Below are 25,176 nucleotides of genomic sequence, written 5' to 3'. Positions count from 1 at the left end.
CAAGTTTCACTTTTTGAATGGAATTACTGAAATAAATCAACTTTGTCATGATATTCTAATTTTATGACCGGCACCCTGTATATTAAAGTAACAAGTGTGAAATTTTAAATATGACTGTCTAAAATGCTTAAGAAAAATCCGCTTAACAGTCTGAGATAAGTTTCTTTCTACTTGATCAAATCTCGTATCATGTATTTTCTGATCTGACACACAATTTTTGTACCTGTCTAATTCACATTCCTCTCCTGCTGTTTGTTACTACTCATGATTAAAAAAGAAAATACATGTAGTTATAATGTTCATGCGAAAAGAAATAAACATTTTTAAAATGAAAAAAAAAATCTTTCTTTAAGCCTCAGATTAGTCTCAATTCATTTCTCCAATAAAATATGATAAATACTTAAACAAAAAGTTGTCACAGTTTCTGTTTCAACTAGACAACTGGGTAGACACTTTATGTGGAGAACTGCCACCTAGTTTCAGGCTAAAATGAATTTTCTTTTAATTTATAATATTCTCCTCAACTACATGATTCACAGTGTAACTGTAAGGATGCTGCTGGATCAATTTTAGATATGGCTTTTAGATTTTTAAAGAACCAGGTTAGGTCTTGACAAAGCTCTATCGAGTTTAGAATAAAGAAGTTAAACTCCCTTAGCCTCTCAGAGTAGGACGTGCTCTTTAGTCAAGTCAAGATAAATCAGGTGGCTTTATTGTCATTCCATCCATATAAATATTGCAGCATACAGTGGCACAAAATAACATTTTCCAGGACTGTGGTGCAACATATACATAAACCTAGGACAAGTGCAAGATAGGTAAAGAACTATACTTTATTATAAATAGATAGAGAAATAAATAAATACATGATAGTTAAATGAATAATTTGAAAAAGACAGTCATAAATAATTAAATAAATACATACATACATACATTCAAAAATAAATAAATAATACAAAAGTATCAAGTGTAACAAATGCACTGCATTTAGGATCAGATCTGAGGGCATGGGGGCAGCAGAGTTCAGAGTCCAGACAGCCAAATGATGTTGCAGAACTTAACAGAACTGGTACCACATTACCTTCTCTCAGATGGAAGTGGGACAAAACGACCATGGGGGGAGGGGGGTGTTAGTGGTCCTTCACAATTCTATCGTTTTGCGGATTCATCGCTTTATATAGATGCCCTTAATAGAGGGTAGAGAAGGCCCAATGGTTTTTTCTGCTGTGTGCACCATGTGTTGAAGGATCTTACAGTCAAAGACACTGAAGTTCCTAAACCAGACAGTGATGCAGCTGGTCAGAATCCTCTCAAAGGTGCACCTGTAGAATATGGTGAAAATAGGTGGAGGTAGGCTTGTCCTTCTTCAGCCAGCAAAGGAAGTGAAGACACTGCTGCATTTACGTGGCTATGGAGGTGATGTTAATTGACCGAGTAAGGTCAGCTGCCAAGTGCACACCAAGGTGCTCTTGATGTGTTGTGGGGTATGGACAGCATGGACTTTCCAGAAGTCAACAATCATCTCTTTCATCTTGTCCATGTTAATAGGCAGATTGTTAAACTTGAATCAGTCCACCAATCATTGTATCACCATTCTGTAAGTTGGCTCATTCCCATTGCTGATTAGACCCAACTCTGTAGTATCATCCGCAAACTTAAGGATGGTGTTTGGGTTGTAAGCAGCCATACAATCATGAGTCAACACAGCTAACAGAAATGGGTAGAGTATACAGCCATGGGGGCTCAGTGCTCAGCATGATGGTACTAAAGATGGTGCTTCAGAAATGGACTGTCTGGGGTGTCTCTATCAGGAAGTCCAGGATCCAAATGAATAGGAAAGGTGGACTTAACTTCCCTATGAGCTTCTAATCGATGATGGTGTTACAACCCTGTCATGTTTCTGGTAATACATTTAATTTTACAATATTTTTTTTTAATTCCTCGTTATCATTATTAAATGTAGCTAAATGCAGTTTTACCTATAACAATTTATTGCAACAAATATTATATAATATTAATACTTTTTCTATGTTTTTAGGTGACTATAACTTTTTTTTACTTTGCACATAATCTAGGCAATGTATGCGTAGCTATGAAAAAATTCCACCACCGTTTTCGACCTACCTAAGTGCAAAAATATCATTTCAATATTAAGTTTTATTATAAGTAGAGATAAATGATTGTGTATCAATATTATTAATTAGTTGTGATGAGAAACAAAGAGATATGATATGTGAGAAACTGGAAGTGGTTCTGATGACCTTTTTCTGAGTCTCTCTCTGTATGCGAGAATGTCGAGGGGGGCACACTCCCGATTTTCTCATTGCTGCATAGCTTCTAGAGCTGCTTTGTCTTTTTTAGCTTAATGACCAAAGTCACATAAAATACACCAGATGCAGTCTCTCGTATACATTATAATCTGAGCATAAAATTATTTTATTTTCAAGAATTCTTACAATATGACCTAACAATTAATTTGTCCTTTTTAAAGGTTTATAAAAATGATGAGAATGTTGTGTCAAGTTCAGCTCCTTATACTATTTCATGTGATTCTTCTGAATTTCTTATTTTATCATGAATGCAGTGGCATACCGGCTGTATTCCCTTACCTGGACAGGAGGCCAGTATAAAGGACAAGTCCATGGAAGACCATCTTGAATAAGATGGTTGCTGTTCCCCGCCTTAGTTTGGAAGCAGGGATGATGGATGGGCAGAGGGAGACTCTCTCCCATGACCAAACGTTCTACAAGATGGCAGTGTCTCTCTGATATGACTCCAGTTTAGATACCCACAAAGTAGCATGGGAATGAAAATGTTTTAATAACTATTTAGCATCTTAGACTCTTAGGCTCAGAGTTTTTTAAACTCATATTAGTTAATGTTGTTCTAAGAGATGGAACTGTGTTCGATTTATCCTTGAAATGATGCCATAAGACTACTAATACTGTATAACAAAGGTGCTTTACACTGACTTTTGCCTATTTGTTTTAGACTATGCAGGTAATTCTCTGAGAATCAGCCTCTGACCTTGAGTCTCAGCAACAGGAATAAATTCCATTGTTCATCATTAAATCATCCTCCTTTACCTTTTAAGCAAATGTACTTGCCTATAATTTCAAGCTATCATCTATATGCTAAATATGCTCTTATACAGTATATTCATATTTGTAAAAGCTTTGTTTAAAAAAAAGAATTGTTAGCATATTTGTGAACACATCTTTCTTGGTACTGTATTCTCCTGAAGCATCTTTGTTAAATACATTTCTTATATACTGTACTTGCTGTAACCCTGAAAGCCTTTGTATTCTATTGACAAAGTGAACCAGGGATTAAGATAAATTAGCAATTAAGAATTTTTTCTTGTCACTCCCTGGGTGCTGCCAGAGATCACTGCTAAGAGATGACCCCCCTGTTTTATGGAGGTTAAGCCTGACCCAGAGGTGCTTCCAGATAGATTATTGTTCTAACCTTTGAAAAATCTGTGAAAGATTTGTGAGTATTTCGTGTGATCCTAAACTGTTCATCCCTCAGTCAGACTTGCTTAAAATTATGCATCTTCTTACCTTGTCAACTGTACTTTACTATTAATCAGTTATGCATGTTTTCTCAAGCTGAATATAGAACAGAGATGGTTTTATATGGTCAGTGCACTTCCCTCAAGATGCTGTCATGCCAGTAAACTATCATAGCCATTGGAATAATTTTTGTTCAGTGAACTTTTTGGAATTTTGACTAAAAGCACACATCTTGCACTAGGCTCACTTTAATTCAGAGGCAATGCACATGGCCCTTGCTCAAAACTGCTGTCAAACATCCCAGTTACTTACAGAGTGCACTAACTCTGTGTCTGTTGAGCATGCAGTGTTTTGAAATTTTAATGCTATATGATTCAAAATTAAAAACTATTTTGGTTATCTGTACAAATTCATTATATATAATGGGTGGGTATAATTTTCATTGGACACTTTATAACCTAATAATAGGCATCTTTCAACTTCTTTGCAACTTTTGATTTGATCTCCCATTCTTTACCCACTTACAGTATATACAAGTAGAGGTGTGCAGAGCAAAATGGGCATAGTCCACAATTATCCATCCACCCATCCATTTTTCGACCCACTGAATCCAAACACAGGGTCACGGGGGTCTGCTGGAGCCAATCCCAGCCAACACAGGGCACAAGGCAGGAACCAATCCTGGGCAGGGTGCCAACCCACTGCAGGACACACACAAACACCAAGCACACACTAGGCCAGGGGTCCTCAATCACGGTCCTGGAGAGCTGCAGTGGCTACAGGTTTTGCTCCAACCCAGTTGCTTAATAAAAAGCACTTATTGCTAAAGTAACACTTCTGCTTCACTTTAGTGATTTTGAGCCCTTATTGCTTAATTTTGTCTTAAACAGCTATTTTAATTGCTCCTTATTATCAATAACATGCAAATGACAAGAGAGAGCAGCATTTCTCCATTTAGCTTATTTACATTTACACCTGTGTGTATTTATCTGCACTATTGGGTTTAATTAAATACTTGGAAGAAAAATGAAGAGAAAAAAGTGAAGGACTGAGAATTACTCGTCCATTTTAGCCTTCAAATCATTTGCATGATAGAAAGGGAAAGAAAATCTAGGATATGAGAATGACCTGACATAGCAGAGTTAATTTAATTTCATAGCTTGTTAGTGCTTTATTGGCAAGAATTGCTTTCTAATTAAGCAACCAGGTCAGAACAAAACCCTGCAGCCACTGCGGCTCTCCAGGACTGGGATTGAGGACCCCTGCACTAGGGTCAATTTAGAATCGTCAATCCACCTAGCCTGCATGTCTTTGGACTATGGGAGGAAACCCACGCAGACACAGGGAGAACATGCAAACTCCACGCAGGGAGGACCCGGGAAGTGAACCCGGGTCTCCTAACTGTGAGGCAGCAGCACTACCACTGCGCCACCGTGCCGCCCTTGTCCACAACTAAGGGAAATAAAAAGTAAATGAATCATACATAATTCCATCGTCAGTCATAAAATATAATGCAAGGAAGGGGATTCAAACGTGAAACATATCCCCACTTAAGTGATTACTAAAAAGAATATTGTCAAAACTTACATTTCAGGATTACTTTAGATGGTGGTTGCAAGATATATTTTTACACATTTACCTGCACACCTAAATGCAGCATGTACTGTATGAATCAGTGTGGCAGGTTGATTGCTTCTGGAAAAAGAAAAAATGTTATGTAACAAAAAGAAAAGAACTCCCAAATCCTAGCAATGACATTGCTGTGGTAAAGTTTGCACATATCTGACCAAGTCTGCATGATCTTTTTCTCCTCATAGGCAAATGTTATTCTATTTCCCAAAGATTTTCAAAGTTCTGTTAATTGGTGAAACTAACTGTGTGATATTTTGTGATTGAAAGTGTATGCATGAATGTGGCCTGTTACAAACAGTTGGAATTTATTATTACTTGCCATACTGCATTAGATATTATTAATTATATGTCATCTGGACTGTTCTTAGATCATAAGTCCTGCCAGTGATAGCACAAACCTTTATGAAGGAAACTGAGTTTTATGGTTATTGATCACTATCCTTAATATCCTTAATTTTTGTTTAGGTAGTACAGTGGTGCAGTGGGTGGGTTTAGCAAATACTAACTAAGAATAATGGGTCATTGGACTGGCCTCCTCTCTGGGGACTGTTCCTGCCTTACGCCATATACTTGCTGGCCCCAGCGCTACTGTGACCATGCTCATGATAAAGGGGTTTAGAAAATGAATGAATGGAAGGATGCATGAGTTGGTCATTTTGCATTTCTGCAGAATCTCCACACTCTGTATACTCATTTATACGCTTCTAACATAATTTTGTCAAAAAAGTACTTAATCATGTTACATTTATTTTTAATGATTCCATAACTGCTTGTATATTGTATTACTGTACCATAACATACAGAACAATTAACAAGATTATTTTTGCTGCAAAATAATTTGCTTCCACGCTCTTAAAAATAATGGTTCTTTAATGCCATTTTATGGTTCTTTGCTGGATTGTGTGTTTCCTTATAGAACTGCTGGTTGACAGAGCATCATTTCATTCTATAAAGGGTTCTTTGCATGTGAAGTTTGATTTTTGTGTTTTGAAAAACTTACTAATATATGGAAAAATAAACATAAATCTTCAATGTATGGTAGGCTATGGCAGGACATGAAGAGATTAAGAAAGCCTGAACTTAGCCTGTGCTATTTTATGTATGCAGCAAGAGTCCTTCTAAACTATGACCTATTGGTGTTTCACAAATATGTTTCTGTCTATTCATGGTGCTTTACTATGTGGAGACTATTATAAATCTAAATAAATAAAGGTTCTTTCCTGGATCCTCCATGTGGAGGGGTCTTTTGGAAACCAAAAATGGTTCCTGTATGGCATTGCCTCGAAGAACCACCAGCTTACTTTTTTTTTCTTATTTTCCCACTTCCATTCAGGTTTATGAAGAACTAGAAACCATTCTGACAGTATCAACAATAAGACAGGCACCAACCTTATAGAGGGTCCCTCAAATCCACATTGGACCACGTTAAAAGCATGTTTGGCAGAACACAAATGTCTACTGTATGCATTCGGTGGAGATACTAGAGAACCCAGAAGCCACCCACATGAACACAATAAGAAAATATAGACTTCAGAGTGACCATGCTAACAATCAGTTTAAGGTTCCTGGAGCTGTGATGTGGCCAATGTACCACCCTACCACTCACTTTGATTATGTTTTTAGAATAAATAACTTACTCGTATAATTTTAAAACGATTCTGCTTCTGAGTATTTTAAAATAATTGCATGGTACCTTCCTTCCCCAGCCCACTGGGTGGTGGTAAAAACATTTCTGGAAACTGCAGGTGCATGCGTGAAAATGCTGTTTTTGAGAAATTCGATTGATGTTGCTTATTTACCATTATTTGCCACTTTTAAAATTTTGTTTTACTATTAAATACGCTATAATCTGTCTCATTTTTGCAACATCAAGAAGTCTTTTTAGGCACATATTTGGTTCAAGAAATGCATTTAATTTACCTTTTTTGTCAGCTGCAAGTTATGAAAGTTCTAACACACATTCCATCATTTCTAATTTTTTCAATACATAGACCAATGGTGGAAAGTAAGTGGGAGTGCACTTAGGGCTGATGCCAGAAAGCAAGTCTTTGCGCAGAGGTGTGTGAATCTGGAACAAACTACCTAAATAAGTAGCTGAGGCATAAACCTTGACAGCCTTTACAAAAATATCTGGGTGAGATATTGTGACAGCCTAGCTATTAGATTACAAACGATGGACTAAATGATCTCGTCTCGTTTGTCTACCTTTCTTAAGCTCTTACGTTCTAAAATTAAATGCAATTTCACATTTCAGGGTACAGCATAATGCTTACCACACGGTAAGTGCTAACAATGACCACAAGGTGGCGACCGTTATTTGTTTTTGAACGCTACAACAAAAAAATAAACTCAGTTTTATGTAATAGTAGGCGTTTCTCGTGTGATTGTTACTATAATTTACGGTGTTTTCATTTTAGGTAAACTGTATAAACTGAAAGTTCCTATGAATAAAAAAAAAGTTTAAACCTAGTGATGTGTCACACTGGTGCTTGACAGGACTGCAGATTTCCTTTAATTCAATAAATGTCAAGTTTTTTCTGTTTGTCGGGATTAGAGGAGCAGGTGCAATATCTCTGCGGCGGGCTGGCGCCCTGCCCAGGGTTTGTTTCCTGCCCTGCGCCCTGTGTTGGTTGGGATTGGCTCCAGCAGACCCCCGTGACCCTTTAGGTAGGATATAGCGGGTTGGATAATGGATGGATGAACGGGTGCACTATTTCTTTGGGAAACAGCTGACATTTTACTGAAATTTTAAATGTCCAAAGTTTACAATCTTACGTTATAAGATAACGTATATATTATACGTTAAACAGGACTTTAAACGGAAATTTAAACATATATATTAGACTTTAAACGGAAATTGAACAGAGGTGGATAATTGGTTGGATGCTTATAACTGGGATTATTAAACTACAGGAACTGCAATAACTTTAGATTGATCATTTGTTAAGCCTGCTTGCAAGATTCTCTTCAAGAAACATTACAGTAACTTTTAAAACCAAATTAGAATCGAAAATTTCACGACATTTAATAATTTAATAATTTCAATCAGAGGAAATACTATATAATTTTCATATTTTACATTAGTAAGTATATATATATATATATATATATATATATATATATATATATATATCAGCTATTACTAGACATGAATATATAATTTATTAACAGTACCCACTTATCGAGTTTCATTAATTTAGCTAATTAATTCCATAAATTAAAAGTCAATATATAATATTTAAAGTTTATCATATATAATATAATCTTTTCAAAATAACGTTTAGCCCCATTCTGATTCGTAGAGTGTGCCAAATAGTTTAGACCAAGGCTACAAAGACATATGAATATGTTTTTTTTTAATGGGTAATGATTTTATATGGTTTATTTTCATATTTCTGGCTTAAAGTCATTAAATTTAATTTTCAAAAAGTCTAATGCAGACTTTAAATCAGCTATATGTGTGTGTTTGTATTATGAAAACATACATTTCACGCTTTAGCAGAATTGTCTAATAGTAATGTGACTTGAATGTGATAAAAACGTTTGTATCATTTCATTATTTATTTAGGACTAAGTAATTCCATAAGCCCAAAGTCCCATATAGCTTATTGCCAAATGTAACTCACAAATTAGCTGATGTGTTATACTAAGTAAACTACCTAAATTGCAAGGGTTCCTTCTAAAAATCTGTAGCAACTGTAGTAATCATTTTATTTTGTAAGCTCCTTTGCATAAATCCCTTAAACCAAAACATTGCTTAGGTAGATTTATTGAACGATAAATTGGTTTCTTTCTAACAAGAAAAATACAGGGTCATCCAAATAATGGTTCAAGCTGAATTTTCCAAAATTGCATATCAATATTTTAACACACCACTGCGTTGCGCTGTAATGTTTAAGACTGATATTTAAATTAAATATATGATTTATTTATTTTGGACTTCTTCTTCAACCTTTTTCATTTGTTGCTTGTAGATATACACTGGTTTTGTTCATTATCATACCACCTGTTCATTATGTTATATGATCATATCAGAAAAAATGGTTACATCCTTACCAGTTTCAAACAATATGCGCATAGGCTATGAAGGGAACTGAAGTGAATTTGAAGAATCAAAAGAACACAGCAAGCTCAGCCACTGTCAAAGTCTATCATTTCAAAACGCAAACTCTTATCTCATTTTTAAACAATCCAGCAGTGTTTTATGACCATTAGACTTGTGTCTCTGTGGTAAAGCTAATAAGGGTTAAGTTTAACTTGCATGACACCATGCGGAACAGCCTTATAATAAGGGGGTTGTCAGCAGTGTGTCTGTCTGGCCTATGGCACGTAAATCCCTGTCGTGCAGTCACATCCACGAGATCGCTGTGATGTAACCTGTCAGAAGTCGGGTGATTACCGGAGCAGAAGCTAACTGTTCTTCAGGTGGTCATGAGGGAAAAAATACATCGCTTTGTTTACCCGAAGGTTTTCAAAAGACTTGACTGTGGTTGGCCCAAGAACTATACATTTTAACCGCATTTTTGCAGTTATTGACATTATCTGCCACGACTCAAAAAAAACAAACATATTGCAAAAGCAGGCCAGTGGATGCCTTTAGTAACATGAACTTGCTAAAGTGATCTACTGTAATAAACGGGTACGTATTAAACGAAAAATCACTATATATTACTGAATTTCAAGACGACTTACTTCAAATTCCAAGACGACTTATTTCAGTTTAAGGCGGTTTTATAGGTTTAAAAAATCATTTGAATTTTTTTTATTTTAGTGGAGGATTTAAGATGAGGTATAGCCTTTGAACAGGCCGTCCTTTCATGTAACAATGTATTACCCTGCTTCGAAGATATTTACCTGCACTATAATCAATTTTAACCTACCGTCTTTAAAAAGAGCATTGCTCATTTCTGCGTTTAAAACAGAGACTTTTGTTCATACAGTTAAATAATAAAATATTATCTTTTAGTCTTTTAAAAAGTATACCGATATTATTAAACCTTTGACGGTATTGTGCATATAAACAATGCTACTCGGTGGCTGTGAAATGACGGGAACTGTCGGCGATTGTTTTAAGAATTTGTTATAATGGATAAGTAACCATTTACAGTACTTTCTTCGATAGATTTACGTTTCGACAAAATTCATTTTAGGATGATTAAGCACGTGAGCTATTTAAAGATATGCCGTTTTACCTAGTCGTAAATTATGATAAATTCGAAACTAATTTTGAAAATTAAGAAAACTAACTTACTTTTTCAGACGTTGCTCCTTAAATATATTCTTACAGAAAAAATTAAAAATGCTATGTCCGTCCCGCTGTAATGTTTTGAGCAGGTGAATTTTTATCACATTTATTGAAGTAAAACAATGTATTAAGGTTGTCAGCTAAATGAAATGGTGCAGGAAGACAGACATAGATAGATAGATAGATAGATAGATAGATAGATAGATAGATAGATAGATAGATAGATAGATAGATAGATAGATAGATAATGTTATGAATAATGTTAGCCTTTATATGTTAAAAAAAAGCTAAACACAATCAACCACATTACTTGTAAGATTTATTTAGTGAATTTGAATATATTTATTTTCAACTTTTTTACTTATGAATGGACCAAGATGTTACACGTTGAGAGTAAAAGTTAAATATACTGTATATTGACACCTGCACTGACCACGTTTCTGAAAGTTATTTCTTAAAATTATAATAATTTACGAAGACACCAAATATATTGTTAACACAATGTATTGTATCTTACTAAAACTGCGTAGAAATTCGGTTTATAAGACGAAGCGTTTTACTTCACTCAGAAAGGTAAGCATCCAGGTGACTCGAAACCGGAATTGACTTCAAAGTGCGAGGTTAAAGTGTGAAAATGGGAACGCGACAGAAAGTGAAAAGTTCCCCTTATTACAAGAGAATCCCTTCATCATTCTTAGCACCTATTTTGCAGGAAAGACTTTTAACAAATACTATGCTGCCGTCAGGCGTGAGCACCGATTTTAGGGGAAAAAAGTGTTAACAAGTCACGTTCTCTCCAGATTAACATAAATCGAGCTAAGCAATATAAACCGAGGAATAAATAAAACGGACATATCTGTGTTTATTGGTAATCACTGCAAATTCATAGTGGATTAACAAGGTAATTGGTGTTAAAAAGAAAATATGGTATCAAAAATATAAGGATTCATTATTAATAATTTTGCTGCATGTTGAATGCTCACATATTTTCCTCTGTTTTTGCATTAATTCAAATTTCACATTGCCATTTTCACATAAAAGAATTGTGCGTTGTAAACTGCACAACCTGTTTTAAAACACACGCCATCACAAAACTCTGTAAAGCAAAATAATGTACCCATACATAATTCTCATATCAGTTCAGACTGCTATAATTTCAGAATGGCTTCGTTCTGTACTGGATGAACCTCTTCAAATAATACATAATTGATCGAATTAATTATTGAATTAATTATTTTTAGATGCACACGTTATGTATTTACTTCAAAACTAACATTTTGACTTCTGAATATTTCATGTAAAATTTTCCATAATTCATGAAGTTCTTATTTAGATTGTACATTTTTGGCGCACTGAATATATAATTTGATATCCAAAATGATTATAAAAAATGGAATGCCAGCATATCGAGCCAACTCTCTTTCAGTATTTAATTTTGTATAATGATAAACTGTCGGAGGTTTAATCTGAAGTCTCAGTATTACTAGTATTAGCAGTTAAATAAAATTAATTTAACAGCAGAAAAGTTCAATCAAAAATGATTTGTGTCAGGGTTAAATATTCGCGATTGAAACGTGAAACAAAGACGACTTACAATAAAAGTCTTAAAGTATTATTTGGTATTTAAAGAGAAATATACATTCAAATGTAAAGTATGTTCTTGTAGCCAGTTAACAAGTGGTGCAGTGTATTGAATACTTGATTTGGTATCAGTCGTCAGCGGCTAAATGACATGCCATGCAAATTTTCTGCTTCCACTATTTGTAACTCTTAGTGATTGGCCGAAAAACTCACATTGCACCGTGAAAGGTGTTTAATAAATGCCTCTGTCAGCTTGCTCATATAATGAGAATAACTTTACTATTTCACTTCCAAGATGACTGACTGACCTGTGCGGATCATTGGAAAGGTAGACGCACTGGGCAGCGTCAGGGATCCCAGCAAGGTGGAGTTGGCGGGCTGACCATTCGTTCGTCATTTGAATGCAAATATATATGCGACTGGGAAGTCATATGACGTCAGACGGGCCTTTGGTATACTGTTGCCACCCGCACCTTGTAAACAGTTGTTAATCATGTGTGACTGAAACACGCGAGGAAGTACAGCGCACAAGCGGCTGGACTAGAGTGAAGAGCGGGAGTCATTTTCTTTTGGCTAAGACTTTTTGGAAAAGTATGTTGTCATAGCAAGGCTTTATCTGTCCTAATCATGTACGTGGGATACATTTTGGATAAAGAAGTGAACATGTACCACCAAGGGCCAGTAAGGAGATCCAGCATCAACCTGCCAGCACAGAACTACGTCTCAACGCCACAGTACTCCGATTACACGGGATACCATCATGTACCCAGTATGGATAGTCATGCACAGTCATCGGGTGCGTGGGGCACCCCGTATGGAACCCCCAGGGAAGACTGGGGCGCTTACGGATTAGGACCTTCCAACTCTATACCTACTCAAATGAACAACTCATCGTCAGGGCAGGTTTCTTATTGCTCTTCAGATTATAACGCTATGCATCCCGGCGGATCTGGGATTTTACCTCCTCCCCCGGAAAATATTACAGTTGGTCAGCTGTCTCCCGACAGCGAACGACGCAATTCTTATGAATGGATGAGGAAAACTGTGCAGTCATCTTCAACTGGTGAGTATGGACAGATTTAGTCACCATCATTTTCATCGAGGGAGGTTTCTAATGACTGAATAAATGACAAGCCACTAAACCGGCCATTCGAAAATGTGCGTACAAGTCTGTTACTTTGTTAACTTCAATATGTAATTGTAATTTAAGTGTTTTATAAAATTAACTTTAACGTAAAATTATATTTGCCACATTGTTAAACTGGAAATAATTGTGTAGCGCATTTAAAAAGAAAACGACTGCTTTAAGATTAATCTTTATGTAATTTAAAAAAATAAAATTTGAACAATTAGTTTATGCAACTTTATTGAAAATATTTTGGGAGCGTTTAGGCGTTGTATAAAAACAAATGTAAATGTAAGTTTGAATTATATTTGCATCTTTTACCTTGTAATGATCAGCGATTGACACGGATGGGCATGTAGGTTTTCATTCGTTGTTATTGTTATTAATTTGTAAAGTGAATTTTACAAAATAGTAATTAATCACAGTTGTTTCGCATGACGCCCAAAATTCAAGTAAAATACTTCAGAAAAAAACTTTTTTTCCAGACGAATCATGCACCGCAACAATAGAAAACTAGTGACAATCGTTCTAAAAAGTAAAACTTTAGGTATTTCCTTCTTACTATAAATGGTTGTTTTTAATGTTTTTTTTTTTTTGCATAAATGCGAAATATAAACGAACTGCAAGATACAATTTAAAGTGGGTTAGTGAGTATGTCAGTTAAAATATGAAATCGGGACGTTATTTAAATTGGTAACTTTTGCTAATACTATTCGATAAATGCACGTCTGAAGGAAAATGTATCTAATTAAATATTTTTCTGTTGTTCACATATTCCTCAGCCCAGTTGTATATATATCACTGACATCATTTTTGAGTGATCAGTTTTAAAAAGCGTCTATTAAGCGTCAATATTAATTCCGTTAAAGTATGTTTTCGTTTTGTTTTAGGAATGAACCACAAGATAATTTATTTGTTTATTTAATGTATAGTGCCGTTTGTAACCCAAAATGTTACAAAGCAAGGAAACTTTCGTTAAAGTGTATTCTGAAATGGTATATGAAGCGATGTTGCTAAGATAAACAGTAGCCCCCACGATTATAAAACTTGGATTTCTAAAGTTGAATGAATGCACGAATAAAGGGAATTCCAAGGAGCCTGGCTGTTTAATTCGACCGAGGGTTTGTATTAAACACTTAGGTAGTAGTATGGGGCATACATGAGTATGCGAAAACGCAACTGAAGTTAACGAAGAGATCATTTACAAGATGGACTTAGATCTCTGTTCACTGAGGGGTTTTTAGTGTCCGTCTTAATAGAAAATGTGGTATTAAAGATCATCCGACGAACGTTTTCTTACGAGTATACTTGGTCATTGCCTTTTTTCAGTATTCAGTTTCTGCTTTGAAGATTTCTAATTGTTGTACTGCATTTTAAAAGCGCATGAAGTTTGGGGAGACCCGAGTAGGCGTCGGCGAGTGTAAGACGAAAGAAAAATCAACTGTATCTACATTGGCATTTTGTCGACTCGATGAATGCTTGATACTGGTATTATAACTAAAAGTAAAGCAAATGAGAAAAGCAATTTTGATGGGGAAATTTCGATTTTTGTTCACACAGAAGTGCAACGCCGGTGATGGGAAGCGGCGCCAGCTTTAGTTGTAATGCTAATTTTTTTCTCTCTCCTGTAAACGAGATGTGAGGTCGACTTTTTCTTGCCGACATTGTCTTCTGGGTTTTGAGAGCTATCTGTCATATTCAGGCGGCGGGGCCTTTCAACACACCGTTTCGCTTTGATATGCACCGACTCTTCCTCGCATCTATTCTTCAGCAGTTATATTGCCGGAAAAGGGTGCTGATTTTCACGGCAAACGAAGAACTGCTCTCCGTGCCACATTGTCTCGGAGCCAAAGGCCTCTGAATTTTATGGCCACTTTCAATAGCCTGGTTGCTAAAACGCTGCCGTGATGTTTACAAAGGTTGTTGAAATTTAACCCGCTTATGAAGTACATACCGTGGTTCGCAATAATGAACGAAATATGGCCTTTCAATTTAAAAGGAAACAACAGTTACAGAGAAGCAAAATGGAAGCGAGTCACACGTCAGTTATATCTAAGAATAATTCCGATTTCGTTCAAACCTGTTTGTCTATTTAATTTTGCATACGCAGTTGTCTGCGCTACATATGATGAACACATATGTCGAGCTACAGAGACTGATCTTTTCTGAGCAGGCCTAAATCATTTTCAGGTATTTCAATTCCGTTCTCATAAAACTTTAATGTGCATTGAGTCGGCTGAACCATTAATAAACTGTATGCCAATTATTTAACAAATAAAATAATTGGAAACTCTTTCTCCAGAGATCAAAGCCTGCCAAGATTGTTTGTTGTTAGTAAATCAAACACAACTGCTCTGCGATTTCAAACTAGAGAGGGCAGTTCGATAAGATCTCCTTGTACCTCCTTTGTCTGTCGTGTGTTCCCTTTTAACACATCAATGTCATTTAGGTAACCCTTTTTCGTGGACTATTGTTCTCCAGTTTCTTGAAAAAACTCATATGAAACCCTAGCGCATTACTCTTTTAATTTAAATATAGAAATGAATATGACTTTTTATATAATATATAAAACATATAACAAACAGTGCTGTGAATATAACCGTTTCTATCATTTAGTTTTTAATTTGAAGGTTTGTAATAATAATGTCATCTATATTAATCGTTTTGGCTATTTACAGGTAAAACGAGAACAAAAGAAAAATACAGAGTTGTCTATACAGACCATCAAAGGCTTGAACTGGAAAAAGAATTTCATTATAATCGATACATTACAATAAGAAGAAAATCCGAACTAGCAGAAAATCTAGGACTTTCGGAAAGACAGGTAAGTTGTTTTGATCGCTATATTGTATTCAACGTGCGCATTAAAATATCACCTTATATTATTAGTTTACATTTACTTAAAGAACAGATATGAGTTAAGTTTTTTTATCTGAACAGTATTTGTCTTGTACAAGTCAATGCTGTTCAAAAACATCGAAGTTTGGGAAAAGAGTGCGAAGGTTATTCCTACGCTGAAAAAAAAATAAAAAGTGAGAAATATGACGTGTTTAGTAATTGGTTGTGTTTTTAATTGTATTTGAACTTTATTGCAATGTTATTATTATTTTTTCCAATTATTTTTCATTAAAACCATACGTACACATAGTGGGTGTTTAAAAGGGTCTATTGTAATACCATGGAACCTCTGCTATGGTATTTTAAATGATTTATTCTTAATTGCAAACAAACTTGTCACATATTGGCAGTTTTGCTCTTGTTACCACATCTCACAATATCATATACCATACCATGCTATTTTCTTATTCTTAGTTGGGTCGCATGAACTCTAATTACGCTTTTACTTTTCTGTCTCATAGGTTAAGATATGGTTTCAAAACCGTAGAGCAAAGGAAAGGAAAATGATAAAGAAGAAGCTGGGTCAGTCGGATGGAAGCGGTGGCTCAGTGCACAGTGACCCGGGTTCAGTAAGCCCTCTGCCGATTCCAGGCTCACTGAGCCCAGCTGACCTACACGGATCCATGTACCCTCCGCCTGGAATGAACACTTTACAGCCTATTGGGAACTTACAGCAAGTTACTGTCACACAATAATTCAATGACATTTAAAAGTAAACCTTGGAATATCTACACAGAGCACTCCATACCACGAGACAAGGAGTGGTTAAGAGCACATTTCTTTAGAACCAATCCATCCCAAAGTCTTGGGGTTATCCTTTTGGGAAAATATGGACCACATGAGGCCAACCCAGATGTTTTCAGACTGTTGGGGGCTCTTCTGTGTCAATTATTATTCCTAATGGTTTTTATACTCATTAATATAACATGGTTAGGAAAGAAAAAAACGATTATTTTCTCAAGTTCTTTTGGGACATACAGAATTATTGAGTGGATTTGTTTTAACAGAAACATTTTGTGCAATTTGTATATCTGGAAGTTTGTGGAGATTTTGGATCTGTAAAACTTTAACCTGTTGTACCAATTTGCTACACAAAAAAATGCATATTTAAATCTTCAACATGCTTCACAGTTTCAACAGTTGTATTATTCAGATTTTTATATTGTATGTTTTATGTATTTGAAACCATGAAAACTGTGAGATTGCCTCATCTTGCTTTCAAAGCATGTAAATAATATGGTTTTACAATGACCTTTTTGTATTGGCAGCTTTCGGGAATGAGCTGTTTTGAAATGATAAGAGTTTAAAAGACTTTCTTTATTGACAAACCTCGTGCAATTTTTCATTTTTTACACAGGACTATACAAATTATCTAAAAATTGATACGGGTACTTTTTTACATTTCACTTTTGTAAATAAAAGTGTTTTTTTTATGTAAAAAAGAGCATTTGTGTTCACTATTTATTCACTAGCACAGCATTATAATTTTTTTCCTTCAACCAGTTCTTTAGGCAGTATTCCTCATCATGTTGTAGATGGAAGAAATAATAATACGTAATTTATTTACAGAGTGTCTTCCCCATGCTCAAAGCACTTAAAAATATTCAAGTGAAATAACAGAAAAAGGAGCAGATAGTTCAATAGACCTTAATAAAGCCCTGATAAAAAAGGACAGTATAGAAAGTCATATCATAAATATTCAAAAATAGATACATTGATAAATAGATACATTGATAAATAAATGCTAGTAAAGAGAAAAAAAAGGTAAAATGAAAACAAAAATGCCATAGATAGTGACAAATTAAAAGGTTAGTTCTAGATACAGAGTTCACAGGGAACAAAACTGAAAATGTGCAGGTACATTATCTTACGTAAAATGCCTACTTAACAGATTTGTTTCAAAATGCCCTTTAATTGAGTGAGTTATGCCAAGGTCTGAGTGCAACAGAGATAAAAAAAAAAAAAAAAGAAATGGTCTGCAATGGAAAATGAGTTAGTTAGAGCAAAACAAACAACATTGGAAAACAGAGGGCAACATGGAGATTAATGAAACAGAAGTTCACTAAATTAGTCCGAATTAGTCTGAGGTAAGACCAGAATTTTTAAAATTAACATCAAGCAAAGTGCAGCATAGTTGATTAATTCCGAGTTTATTAGATTTTGGGTAGCTTTGCATTTCAGATTATGAAGAGTATTGACAAAGTTAAAACAGAATGTTTCAGGTGAGTCTGCTTTTGTAAGACTTGTGTAGTCTAGATATTTCAACATGCCTTTATTGTTAATTCAACAGTATAATTATGCTCCTGTTGATGAGAAATCTAATTAGCTTTTCATACGTGAAAATGTACAAAATGAAAAAATGTAATTCTAAACCATTATACCATTGTATATCAACTTTGAAGGTACATTTTAAAACATGAAAATGTATTCTGCTGATGTCATTTATCCATTTCCACTTTGCCAGTTTGAAATTTATTCAACTTAAGTAGCATACAATGAATTCATCTATCTATACTACTGTTTGTTAACATGCTTTATATTGAAATAATACAAAAGAGAGGAGCATAGCTGACAGTGTTGCTGCCTCAGTGCTCCAGAGAATTACAGAGTCTCATCAGGGCTCCATATATTTCAGAGCTATCCAGGTTAGGTTCATTGGTGACTGTTAAATTAAGTTGATTAGTGTCAGTAGGCAAGTAATATTTCCATGTGATGACATGGCATCCAGTCCAAAGACAATATCTGTCTTGCCCTTGAAGATACCAGGTTGAATATCCTTCCAGCCACATTCTGTACTTTCTGAACCAGGTGGCCCAAAGGAGCCATGCTTAGCTCTGGGGCCTCATAACTCTGTTTGGGTTCACATCTGCTCTCTATGTAAGGTTTGCACATGTCTCTGTGTATTTTGTGTGCTCCAGATTTGCTCTTGTATCCCAACGATCTTGTGTGACTGAGTTGCTTTGGTGTGACTAAGTGTGGGAATGTGTCTGCCTCTGTTGTACTCTACATACACATTTTATTTTGTATAACCTGTACTCATGGATAGCCTTTAAAAAGGTGTAACTTTTCAGTAAACTCTGCTCAATTTTGTAATTTGGTACAGTATAGCTTCTGTTTTGCTGTAAGGTAGATCATGTAGCCAAAATGTACAAAGTCAGTATGCCAGGCACAAATATATTTAAAACATTGTTTCAAAGAACATAAGGAAGGGCAAATTAAAATATATCTTTTGGTCAGTATAATATCTGGGTAACATATACTTTTTTTAAAGTAAACATTGCTTAAGTGATATGCTCTAGAAAAAGAATAGCTACATTCCTTTTAAAAATCAATTGTGTTTTTAGACAGCTGCTTAACAGATCAATTTGAGCCAAATCGATTGTCAGGACTTCAAGGGCATATGCAATTTCACAAATGGTCTTTGTGAGCATTCCTTCTATTCACTTGCTCAAAAGTAAGCAAAGCAAATGTTACAACTTTTTTTAAGCAAAGAAAATGAGTCTAGCTAAAACTAGTCTGACAAAAATATATTCATATTTGTTGCTCTAAAGGTTTTTTTCAGAGAAAGTAAAATATTTTGGAGGGTTATACACTAACTGAATGAATTTTACTACTATAATTTGAAAATGTAAAGTTCATCAATATGATTTCACATGTTGCAGTAGTATAAAATACCACAATTAAACACATAATCGACATTTATGATGTTAAGATTAATAATGTTGCCTATCAGCTCCAGAGTCCTGGGTTCAAAACCTGAGCCAGGCATTGCCTGATTGGAGTTTGCTTTGTATCTTTCCATGTACTTCTGGTTTGTTTGTTTTTTTTCCTCACACCCAAACACATTTTTGTTCGGCTAATTGCCAGCTCTAAGCTGGCCTGTTGTTAGTGACTGGGGGTATGCATGTGTGAATATTCCCTGTAGGACTGTGCCTCAATCCATCTTTCTGCAACCCTAAATTAGAAAACAAACTGGATGAACATTTGGCTATTAGTTATTTTCACAGTATTCCAGTAATCAAAACATATTAAACATGCATTATTGGAAGAAACAGAAATGACATCATAATTTACATTTGATTTATTAACAAATGTTTATTTTTCAGAATTATTTCCCTTTTATTTAATGCATGACTACAGGCCAGGTCAGGTCAGGTTGGGGAGCATGCACTTTTACAGCGTGTTGCCGCACCCACCACACGACGAAACAGCTTGGGATCCTGGTCAGCAACCCCCCAGGCAGACATGCAGTCCAGTCCCACCTTCCGGAAACCATCTATCTGTCACAGCCAGGTGTTACGTGGGTGTCCCCTTGACTACAATTAATAAAGAATTAAAAACACATTTGTTTCTTTTTGACTGGCTGGATTTCTGGGTTGCATCGAATGCTGTTAGAACAGGCTCCTCCATTAAACTGATAGATACCAGCTGGGTTCAAACAAAGATGGCTGAACAAGAGAACTGATGAAAACTCAGAGAAGTATAGTTGGCTACATGAAGCAAATATAATCAATCATTAGTACATTCCAGTGATTTGTGCTTTAAATGGTTGTGTAAATATGTAAATTTTTTATATTTCTATATTTTGTAAATTGACTTAGCTTTCACTTAAACACATATATAAAGATATATGAGCAAGCAAGATCATGTTGTATGCAAAGTTACACGACACAAATGTTTAACCTCCCCATTTTATAGAATAATGTTTTGTTGATGTGTGTTTTCGAGTCAATAAAATCAAGTTATATATTTCAATACATTATTTTATATCAAGACATTGGAGAATGGCAACATTTTGCACATTGCTTGGACATGCAGTTAAGAATTTCACTGTACACATGACAATACTACTACTGCTGTTTCTACTTGGAATATGACCTGCTAAACAAGTCCTTTTAAATGTAAGATTCCTGAAAGAGACTAAAACCAACATTATAGATACAGAACTACAAATTGCCAGACTTTCTGATCACAGTGAGAAAAAGGGGATTAGATATTGAAATTCTATTGTATTTTGGGAAAATGTTATACATAATTATTGCACTTAATTAGTTGACAATGCGACATGCTTAGCTTGTGATTGAACCATAAATTCCCGTGTATTCAAGAACCAAATGAAGGGGTGAGTTCCAAAACCTGCTAAGTACATTTTTTGGCGAACTTTAGGTGAAGCATGGTTCTGACTCATCAAAGGGTCGGCTATGTGCTTGGAGTTGAAGTGGGCTTCAAAACCTGCTAAGTACCAAAATATAGTGCTATAAATTTTGATGTGAGTTCCAAAACCTGCTAAATACATAACCAGCTTAGTTCCAAAAGCTGCTAAGTACACCAGCCAATCATCTCAAAATGCCATACTCAGAGGTTTAGGAACAGACTGGCAGGTGCTTAACTACAAGTCTGCAACTGCAAAAGTCTGCAAAAAAAGGCTCCCATTTCACTTGACAAAAGTTCGAGTGGTGGAAATAACGAGAACTAACATAAACATAAAGACCACGTATTCGGGCGACTTTTGCAGTCACAGTATTGTGAAACGTGGCAGCAAAATAAAAAACTTGTCAGCTGACCCACTTCCACTGAATTGTTGTGTTAATCCAGTAAAAGCAAAGGATGTCGAAATGTTGCTTAGCAAAGTGGGAGTCAATATGGACAATCCGCAATCAGAAAAAGTTAAAGAGTTCTACCTCCCAATCATTGGAACAGCCAACAAAAACACTAAACCAATGGCAGACAGTGATACTGAAATATATGATGAAGATGATGTAGAATATTGACATTCTAGAGATTGCTTATAACTTGTTTAATTTACTACTTCAACAATGCTTAACAGGAATTCATGACTTTTAGCATTACTTTTTAGCTAAATAGTTTAGAGACTAAAAGCTCTGAATTTCTTTTGTTATATAATAAAAATATTTCAAGATCCAGAGCACTTTTGATGAAAGTTTCTACTTATAGGTTTATGGAATAGCATTGATTTAGCGTCAAAACCTGCTAAGTATGTTTTTTTCCTATTTTTTACAAAAATGTAAAATATTCAGATTTCTGAGATGTCCAGCAATTGACCTTCAGTAATGTAACAACCAACATTCTGCAAAAAGAATTAAAAAAATATCATTTCAAATACTAATTTTTCTCCTTTTCACAAAAAGTTGTCTCCTGTACTTAGCTGATTTTGCAACTCAGCTCTTCAAATATTTCTGAATAGTAGTATGAGTATATACTTGTAATATTTGCAAATTAAATTATACAAGTGTATTTCCCATACTTGTACAATTTAATTACAATACAAATTTCAATAAGATGGTAAAAGGGAGCATCTATGTGTCTTCAGGAATTATAACTTGAGTGCTGTCTACCACCTTCATGAAAGGATAAGAGTGTGTCTGGCTCTGTGTGTCTGTCCAGTTGCTATGTCTCTGATATTCCAAAAGATGTTGCATCACAGACATTTTTAGAAATAAAATTCATTGTATTTTTCATTCCACTAAATTAGTATATGGTGCATCAAAAATATTAACACTGCCTTTACAAATCCCATAGCAAATGCCATGTAACAGAGACATATGTATTACATGGTGCATTGCAAATTTTAACTCAAAGACCTACATTAATTACTTAGATTTCAACCCCTCTTAGATATGTAGCACCGTTATTAGTAGAACATAAGTACATAAGAAATTTGGTAAAAGAAGGGAGACCATTCAGGCCATCAAGCTCATTTGTGTAACTAATAGCTAAGTTGTCCCGATATCTCATCCAGAAACTTCTAACAGGTTATCAAGTTTTTTGCTTCAACTACATCCATCCATCCAATATCCAACCCACTACATCCTAACTACAGGGTCATGGGGGTCTGCTGGAGCCAATCCCAGCCAACATAGACACAAGGCAGGAAACAAACCCTGGGCAGGGTGCCAGCCCGCCACAGGCTTCAACTACATTTTTAAATAATTTGTTCCTTGTTCCTCTTTGCGGAAAGAAGTGCTTCCTAGCTTCAGTCCTGAATGCTCATCCCTTTAATTTCCACTGGTGTCCTTGTGTATGTGATTCACCATTAAGATGAAATAATTCTGCTAGATCGACTTAACAAATGCCTTTCAGAATTTTGAAGACCTGGATGAAGACTGCATGAAAGTCTCCTCTGCTCGAGACTCTAAGTCTGCCAAAGAAAGACATGCCCTTCACCTCTGGGATACAGCTAGTTGTTGTATGTCTTTCTTGTAGTGTAATGACCACAACTGCAAACAGTACACCAGATGTGCTTTCACTAGTGCATTATATAGCCTGAACAGAATATTTTTAATAGATTCTGAACATTGCTTAGATCAGGGTTCTCAAACTCTAGTCCTGAAGGGCCACAGTGGCTGCAGATTTTCATTCTAACCCTTTTCTTAATTAGTGATCTGTTTTTGCTGCTAATTAACTTCTTTGCATTAATTTTAATTGACTTGGTTTTTTAAGATTTGTTTCCCTGAATTCCTTCATCATTTAAATGGCACCCAAGCAGAAATGACATGTGAGGTGAGTGAGCCAACAGAAGACCAATTAAATCAGAGCCTCAAACTCCAGCTAATTTCACTCCAAGCAGTTGCTTAATTAGACGCTGATTCTTGCTTTTAATTAAACCCGTTCTTTAATTCCATGGCTTGTTGCTGCTCTCATTGTGCAATAGAAGACATTTCTGAAACTGTTTTCTCTTTCCTAAGAGCACTGTTAAAATATTGTGTGGACCTGAGCAGATCAACATTCCTGAGACCTTCATCTTTCTTTACTGTCAGATACTGTATGATGGACACAGTTTACTGGTCATGTTTTGGCTCATTTTGTATCTCACTATTGTTTGGCAGCTGATTAAGGAAAAGGAACCGATGAAGGGGTCTGAATCTTCAACAGAAAATCCATTACAATGAATTCAAAAGTAGTTAATTAGCAGCAAAAACAGGTCTCTAATTAAGAAAAGGGTTAGAATGAAAACCTGCAGCCACTACAGCCTTCTAGGACCGGAGTTTGAGAAACCTGGCTTAGATCACAGAAATGCTGTATCAACATAAATCCCTAAATTATTTTCAGAGCTTGCTTCCTTTAGGACAGTGTCTCCCATTGATATTCCTTTTGTCCATGTTTAGCGGTGGGCACTTTTCTACATTAAACTATATTTTTCAAGTGATTGCCCAGTTGTGAAGCTTGTTCTAGTCTTTTTGAATCACATGCTGCTTCCTCAGTGTCTGCTATTTCTCCGATTTTAGTATCATTTTTGAATTTCACAGGTTTACTAAAAGAATGTCATTAAAATAAACCAGTTTCCTGTGACAAGTTACGTGATCTTCCACAATCTGTCCCTTCTTGTCTCCCTGGCTTTTACACTTTCTGGTGTTTCACAGATTTTTCCCCATTTTCAGCAATGCACTCCTATAGTGCATGACAACAGACGATTTTTATTGAGCACCTTTCTTAATAAATACCTCCATGGGGTTAAAAAAAAAGTTGTCTTTTGTTGCTGTTTGTTTTTTTTTTTGTTTGTTTGTTTGTTTGAATGCATCATACCATCAAGGGTTTGGGCCTATTCTGGGAACCAGAACACCCAGGCACAGCCAAAACCCAAGGAAATTAAACTGTAGACAAAACTGGCCTTGCTCATGCTGTAGAAGAGACTAGTTTCATGATGTTGATGAAATAATAATATTGAAGTGTTACCTTCACAACTGTTTGCTTCAAGAGGTTAAATTAGCTCTGGAAAGTCCTTTTTTCTGTATTGTTACACTTTGGCCCTATAACCCATTTTTTTTTAGAGGGGTGAAGGTGTTTTTGGACAGTTAAAGGATTGATATATCAGTGTCCAAAGTCAAGGAACGGGCACTTCCTGCATCAGAAATCTAGAAAATGAATCACGGAGTACAGTTCTACCAAATTTCACAGATGCCATTTAGACACATGTCCTGCCACACAGCTTCCCACCTTTTGGCAAACATTTAAGTCGATGACTTTGCAGGTTTTAATAAGGTTTTCGTAATTGTTTAGGAAATACCAGAAATCTTGTGGAATAATATTGCCCAACCTCTTTTCATTTAAAAATATATGGTTCTCCATATTGGAATTTCAGCTTCAGCCACGAGCTAAGCATGTTACGTTCTCGCCAAAATAAATTCCGTTAAAGGTGTTTCACATTTATAATTCTGTGG

General features: G+C 35.5%; 1 protein-coding gene across 1 annotated transcript; it reads left to right on the top strand.

The window, feature by feature from the left end:
• The first annotated feature begins 12,579 nt into the window (after positions 1-12,579).
• cdx4 (caudal type homeobox 4) lies at positions 12,580-16,721 on the top strand. Its single transcript, XM_039764566.1, has 3 exons — positions 12,580-13,036; positions 15,778-15,923; positions 16,459-16,721. Exons 1-3 carry the CDS (start codon positions 12,601-12,603, stop codon positions 16,690-16,692), a joined length of 816 nt encoding a protein of 271 aa, XP_039620500.1. The 5' UTR covers positions 12,580-12,600; the 3' UTR covers positions 16,693-16,721.
• The last annotated feature ends 8,455 nt before the right edge of the window (positions 16,722-25,176 follow it).

The sequence above is a fragment of the Polypterus senegalus genome, chromosome 10, assembly GCF_016835505.1.
Source record: "Polypterus senegalus isolate Bchr_013 chromosome 10, ASM1683550v1, whole genome shotgun sequence".
NCBI lineage: Eukaryota > Metazoa > Chordata > Cladistia > Polypteriformes > Polypteridae > Polypterus > Polypterus senegalus.
The sequence above is the reverse complement of the archived record's forward strand: the minus strand, read 5'-3'. Positions and strand labels throughout refer to the sequence as shown.

Excerpts from the sequence above, each read along its gene's own strand:
- cdx4 (XM_039764566.1), top strand. The coding sequence starts at position 12,601 with ATGTACGTGGGATACATTTTGGATAAAGAAGTGAACATGTACCACCAA. Across the intron at positions 13,037-15,777 it reads TGTGCAGTCATCTTCAACTG|GTAAAACGAGAACAAAAGAA; the intron begins GTGAGTATGGAC and ends GGCTATTTACAG. Across the intron at positions 15,924-16,458 it reads TAGGACTTTCGGAAAGACAG|GTTAAGATATGGTTTCAAAA; the intron begins GTAAGTTGTTTT and ends TCTGTCTCATAG.